This window comes from Pygoscelis adeliae, unplaced genomic scaffold (genome assembly GCF_000699105.1).
Source record: "Pygoscelis adeliae isolate BGI_AS28 unplaced genomic scaffold, ASM69910v1 Scaffold400, whole genome shotgun sequence".
Taxonomy (NCBI): domain Eukaryota; kingdom Metazoa; phylum Chordata; class Aves; order Sphenisciformes; family Spheniscidae; genus Pygoscelis; species Pygoscelis adeliae.
This window is the reverse complement of record NW_008823876.1, coordinates 159,148-165,977: the sequence shown is the minus strand read 5'-3', so window position 1 is coordinate 165,977 and position 6,830 is coordinate 159,148. Positions and strand designations below refer to the sequence as shown.

At 38.1% G+C, this 6,830-nt stretch overlaps 1 protein-coding gene across 1 annotated transcript in view; it reads right to left on the bottom strand.

Moving 5' to 3' along the window:
• Positions 1–759: 759 nt before the first annotated feature.
• The window catches only part of LOC103925773 (Ig heavy chain Mem5-like), a 30,430-nt gene continuing 24,359 nt past the window's right edge, over positions 760–6,830 (bottom strand). Inside the window, 6 exon segments of the mRNA XM_009334544.1 lie at positions 760–854; positions 997–1,144; positions 1,315–1,442; positions 1,910–1,972; positions 2,650–2,930; positions 5,473–5,532. Of these exon segments, the coding sequence (XP_009332819.1) occupies positions 760–854; positions 997–1,144; positions 1,315–1,442; positions 1,910–1,972; positions 2,650–2,930; positions 5,473–5,532 (775 nt within the window).

The window sequence follows — 6,830 nt, the reverse complement described above, 5'->3', positions numbered from 1 at the left end:
GGAAACCCCAAGAAAGACAAATTTAATAAAAAGGAAATCTAGGCTGTAATAGATGTTTTTTTTAGTTCTCAGAGGTCACTGGATAGGACAGTGGAATTTCAACAATTTCCACCCAAATTTCAGAAGAAAGAGCGCAGTGCAAACCAAGCATAATAAAACTTTATTTTGGTGTCTATTAAGGAAACCTAAAATGCAGGTACCATATACTTAACAAAAGAGAAAGATGTTCTACAGAATAGATGGAAATGAAAATACTACTGTATACCTGTCTGAAGTGAATTCCTTCAGGTCCAGTGGAGATCTAGTTACCTGCACTAGAAAATTGCCACTAGTAAAAACTTCTTAAAATTAAAACTATACAATGCTTCTTTTGTGCCTGGGATCCCTAAGCAGAAAAGCATTACTTCTGTAGACAATAATGTGATATGACCAGAGGTGGTATTTTTAAAGCATAGTAAGTATAAAGTTAAATTTAAAGTTTTCAAAACTATCTAAACAATTTTGATGCTTCAGTGCAATGGATACAGGAGTAAGAGAGCTAACTATTCCTGCTTAGCGGAGGGATGAGGGAAATTTCTTATGGAAAACAGAAATAAAAAAAAATTATTCTAACAATTAATGAAACTAAGTTAGACAAGAATTCAGCAGTATTAGCTGTCCAAGAAGGCTTCCAGATGGTGTTAACTAAAGAGCACCTTGATGAAGTAAAGGGACTCATAGATCTACAGGAACTGGGGGGGTTGTTGATTCTTTAGATGTTTATTGGTAGCAAAGCTGACCCGTGGTGTTTAAATTATGCTGCTGTGTGTTCTTTCCTGCTCTTCTTCTGCCCATTGCTGGCTCACTTACCCAGTACCTGAAAGAGCAATGTTTGTTTTAATTTCTTAGTCACATTTAATACAGTGGTGCTGAGTTTCTCTTAATCTGGAATGTATTGGACAATTATTTTTTTTTGTCATTTTGGCTACCTGATCTTCAGAATTCTCCCTCCTCCTTTTTTCATCCCCCTTTTCACATTTGTTGGCTTTTGGGATTCTCCCTTTATAGTTCTTGCTGATCTGTTCATTCATCCAGACTTTGTGCTCTGCCACTTAAAACAACCAACAGAAAATTTCTGATAGAACCTGAGATGCTCTGGACTAGCCTGATGCAAAGGCAGTTTGGGGATGAGGTGCAATTTGGGGGTTACATTAACTTATCCAGTGGAAACAGGAACAACTGAACTGATGTCACTCCTTGTGGGGTTACAGAAGGATGCAAAGGCAGCTGGTCACTCCTTGCACTTGCCTTCTCTGTTCCCAGGGACTGAATGACATGTTTCCTACCTCAGAAGAGAAACAGCTTGATACTCATGATTATATTGAAGGCGATGCTTTTTCCCAGCAGGATTCTCAAACCCAAAACAGCCATGAACAGCATATTCATTTTCTCCATTTTGACATCTGCTTTAAAAAAGAGAAGAGGGAAGAGATTGTGGTCTTGATATTATCCCCACCCACCCCCCTAAAAAAAAAGAAGGAAAATCCACACATGCTAGGTGGATGAGGAAAGCAGGAACAAAGGAAAAATGACAGAGGAATGTATCAAGTGCAGGGAAGAGAGGAGATGTCTGCCCAGTGAAAAATTTATTTCCCGTTCCTGTTTTATCCCATGGAAATTTGTCAGCTATTTAGTCTGTTAACCTGAAACAGCAGGTTATTTCTCAACAGATATTTCCAATTCTGATGTTTCTGCATCAGAGAAAGCAATTTTTCATTTTTTGGTATTGAGTTCACAAAAAGTGCAGCTTATTGCTTAATAAGTTATCTACAATTCAGACATTTTTGTACCAAAGACAATGCATTTTCATGCATTCTTACTGAATCCCCAATAAAGTAATCATACTCTATTGTTCTTTTAGGCAACTAACCTTTTGTAGAGGCATCTGTAATGTTGCAAGCATTAACTGTTTCAAATTCTTCAGTTTTCTCTTCTGTTGAATGATTGAGAGACATTATAAATTGTATCTAAACTATATAAAACAAAAATTACACAAATCATACCTATAACTCTTTTCCCAGCAGTAGATAAGTATTGGAGAATCAGATGGACGTCATTAATTCTGAGATTAACTTGAAGAGAAAAATCAGCTTTCTACATGTGATTGCAGAAAAAAATCCCAGGATTGTTGAGTTTTATTTTCTCTCCCTTTTGAAATGAACTTTACAATAGGAACAGAACAATTTAAAAAGTGATCAAAAAATAACCAAAAGATTTTAGGGAAAAAAATCACATGTCGTTTTTTTATTTTGTGTTTTCATAAAAGTTATATCAAACTTTTTTCCAGCAGGCATGTATAGTCACGTCCCTTGAACTATTTTGCCTTAGGTAAAGCTAGACTTGCAAATATTAGAGGTCTTTTTTTGGGGGGGGTAGGGGTTTTGTTTGTTTGTTTGTTTCTTTTTTGAGAAGAAAACTCCACGTGTTTAAATAGTTGAATTAAGGTCATGTATGCTAGGTGCTTTTGAATATCTCGTCTTCACCTAAATAAGCACGTAAATATCTTTCTGACTGTGCTTACTTGTTTCTGCTAGGTTCTCAAAGGGCAAGAAAACATTTTGGAAGATGTATCTCCCAGAAACCTGTTGTGTTTGGACCACAACACTGTACCTGGCAGAATTATGTTGGCTGTAGTCTTGTTCCGCTTATGTATAGCCTTGCAGGTCACCTCTGCATCTGGTTCCACTCCAACTACCTTCATGGTACTGTACATCCCCTCAGATGTGACAAGAGGTGCCTTCAGATCATATACAATCTCACTCTTGGGCACATCAAGGCTGATGTTCTTAGGGTAGAAAGTCCTTGCCAAACAAGCCATGTTTAGTTTCTTGTCATATTGTTTGGGTTCCTTTGATTTAAGCACAATGACTTCTGGGGCAGATTCTTCTTGACTCTCTGAAAAAGAAGCATCATTTTGTGATGATTTTATTTTCTGCATACTTTTCTGAGAGCTAAATCATCTACAGTTGAGATATAGACCAGCCACATCTGCCCCCTGACAGCTGAGTGTCTTTCCGTGTTTATATCTTCCTCCCGTTTCCCAAAGAGCAGATCAAAGACAGAAAGGGAGTATAAGGGTGGGATTTTCATTGGAGCTTCTAATCCCTTGGGCTCCTAAGCTTTTGCTTTTTTCAGAACTTATATATATATATATATATATATATATGTGTGTGTGTGTGTGTATTCCTTTAAGTGAGGGACCTTGAAATGAGGAAGGGAACTTTTAAGAATACAACATATATGATCATATTAATTTTGAATTCATACAAATTTAGATACTAAGAAGAACCTTTACTTCAAGGGTAGCCTTATATACTTCTAACATGATATATATTGAAAGATCCTTTTTTTATTACCCAAAAATCCTTTACCTGATGAGGCTAAAAGGATTAACCATAGCACATAGGGAGAGAAGACAGTTTGTTACTCCACTCTACAATGCTGTCCGATGAGTGGGATTACTTGCAGATACAAAACAACATTGCTGAAGTGGAAGATGAGGTTAAATCTTTCATTAACAAATGTTCAGTTCCAAGGAGTTTTTCTTTCCAAATTCCGTGCTTCGAAAGTTTCTGTAATATTTCTATGTGGAACTTGACCCAGGCATATACACCTCTCTTAACAAGTGAATAGTGTTATGGGAGCTCTGGAGATGTTTCCAAGTCATGATACCATCTCACTGCATAATGCTGAGCCATCCTAAAGAACAACACTGGGGTGTCTAACAGAAGAGTTTAGTGCCATTCCAAACACACCATTTATTCTGTCTTCTCTCTGGCTGTCCCTTCCAAAAGAAACAGATCTTTTGTAGATCCTTAGGGCATCTTTGTACTGGGGGCGGGGGGAGGGGGGAGTGGTTATATTTGTATTGCACACAAAAAGCGGTTAATATACTTATGCAAACAATTGTACTTCTTTTTCTTCTTAATCTTACAAAAGCACAGAATTGGCTATATATTGCATCCTCTTGTGGATCTTGGCTTCCTCCAATGAGAATTATACAGGGAATGAACCAAGTAATTCCTTAGCTATTCTTTTACTGAATTCTCAGGAGGAGATGTCTTAAAAACTGTGTAGTGATTAAGGGATGTTTTTTATGTCTTTTGTGCTTGGAGATTCTCAGGAGGCCCAGCTCCTGCGGTGTTCTTAGCTGTTTTAAGTCCTTTTGAATATCTTCCATGGAAATGGGGAAGAAAAAAAAAAAAAAAAAAGGCACTAAAAAGAGTCAGGGTACCAGCGTTCTAGAAACCTGGAAAATCTATTCTTGTCTTTGGAGGAACCAATAGTTTCTAAAGCCTACTGTTTGGGGAAAGAATTTTTTTTCCCTCTTTCCTGAAGAACAGGAGTCATGACACAGCAATTACTGATATAACAGCTTTGAAATTCAGTTTGTTTTAAAAAGCATGCAAGTTACTTTCTGTGTAGAAACTGAACCTCACATTACGGCTGCTGTGTTTGTATGAAAAGGCAATACCATTACTTAGACTTTCACCTACAAACACCTTTTGCTGGTTGATTGTTCATGGTAGAATACCTTTTGTACTGATAACTGGCAAGTTTATATTAGCGTAGATTGAGGTTGGGCTGATGGAAACTGGCAGTATCTTGCTGTCCTACTTTCACAAATTATGTCTTCAAAATAGTATCTTTGGATTCCCTATTCCTACAGGAACTGGAGCTGCATTCATCTACCCCAGAATAGGCATATAAGATGCCCTAAAGATTTGAAGGCAGATGTATATCTGTATGGGGCTTGCAGATGTGAGCTAGCACCTAAGAGAGTCCCATGCCTGTCTGGGGAGTGTGTGTGTTCATGTGGTGGTATGAAACTGAACGTTTTAGGACAATAAAAATCAACCCAACAAACTCACCCATTGCCCCAACTTTCATGCTGTCACACAAAAGCTGGAGAAGATGGTCCATCCTTATAAAGACCACATTCAGAAGAGTGCCATTTCTAAATATAAAAGGCTTGCTCACATTTCAAGCAGTTGCTGCAAAAACTAATATGCGCTGTCTTTCCACGGGAACTACTTTCTCCTGAAACTCTTTACATCTCCTTTTTTCCTTTCCACACACCTTCTTGTTACAAAAAAGAAAGTAAGCAACTACTTTCACCTCATACTGAAGCTGGGCTAAGACACCATCTGCATTGGGTATAAACAACAATCTTATATTTAGCAGTGCGGCTACGGGAGGGGGTGAGGATCTGTGGAGTAATGCTGATACACATAGCTAGGAAACTATCCTTGTTGTTCCAGAAAAAGCTTTGTTAACTAAATATGAGCTAAGGACTCAAACACCTGGTTGGAGAATGCATGTTCAAGAGATCGGTGGCAGCAGAAATTTCTCATTATGCTGTCACATCACACAATCCCTTTGTCCACCCCACCACAAACTTAAGAAATACATTAGTAGTAAAACAAGTGGAACTTACTTGGCTCAACTGAAAAAGTGATCCCAGTTCCAAATACAAGCTTGTCTGTTGCCACACTGTTTTCATGTAGTCAGATAAACCCACTTTCCTCACCACACTCTAAAGGTGTATAAAATCAGGGAATGAAATGCCAGCGGTTTGTCCAAAGGATCCATACCCGGACTGCCATGAAAGTGCTCCAAAGTCACCATTGTTTCCAAAATTGTGATGGGAGAAAACAATGATTTCCTAGCAGAGTGATTTCAAACAACTTGATCCAAGCCAACAGGCCAAAGCTTTTAAAACCCTTTTCTCTTCTATTAGCTCAGTAAGCAATATACTTCCAGAATAAATGCTCATAGGAATTCTGCAGTTCTCTTCTTCAACGCATTCCCTTTTTCCTTTCTTCCTCAAAATATATTGTTCCTTTTGCAGTCTCAGGTTTTTGTATGAGACCTTACAGTGTTTGTGTCACTGTGCTACTCCAAGATCTCAACACAGTGATATACTTAGTTACAAAAAACGCCTCTTCCTTCCCTTTTACTGCACAGTATTTCATATGAGACAGGTAGTCATATACGCTATACACCACATGAAGAAATCACATAGACTTTAAAATAAGAATCTGAAGCTTGGCCAGAAGGGGAGATTTGAGCCTGCTTGGGACCTGTCAGATTATAATGTTGCTCTGTGAAGGCTCAGGTTTTGGTCTAATGAAAAAGCAAAAGTTGTTTAAGGATTTTTCTATAGCAATTAACGAAACTCTTCAGAGTTGCAGAAGTGTTCTGTTTTTTTGTGGTTTTTTTTTTCATTTTGAACTATTTTTTGTTGTCCAGGAAGAAAAGGAATATACTTAATCTGGGGTTTTAGAGTTGGTATCTTTCTGGATGGGCCAGTGCTGAGGGTCATTTGGTGCCTCAGGAAGTCTTTATCATGCTTTTGGTATCTTTAAAAGTAAAAAAGAAATTATTGTTCTTTATTAGGTAGAGATATATTGTTCCATGAGAGGAGTTATTAAATAAGGATTTTGCTCTGGATGGTGCAAAGCAGATTGATCAAATCCTGTATGATGGACAAGTTCTGCATCCTTATTGCCACCTGCACCTAAAGACATATAGAATCATAGAATCACAGAATAGTTTGGGTTGGAAGGGACATCTAAAGGTCATCTAGTCCAACCCCCCTGCCGTGGGCAGGGACATTGTTAACTAAATCAGGTCGCTCACAGCCCCATCCAACCTGACCTTGAATGTTTCCAGGGATGGGGCATCCACCACCTCTCTGGGCAACCTGTCCCAGTGTTTCACCACCCTCAGCGTAAAAAATTTCTTCCTTATATCTAGTCTAAATCTACCCTCTTTTAGTTTAAAACCAT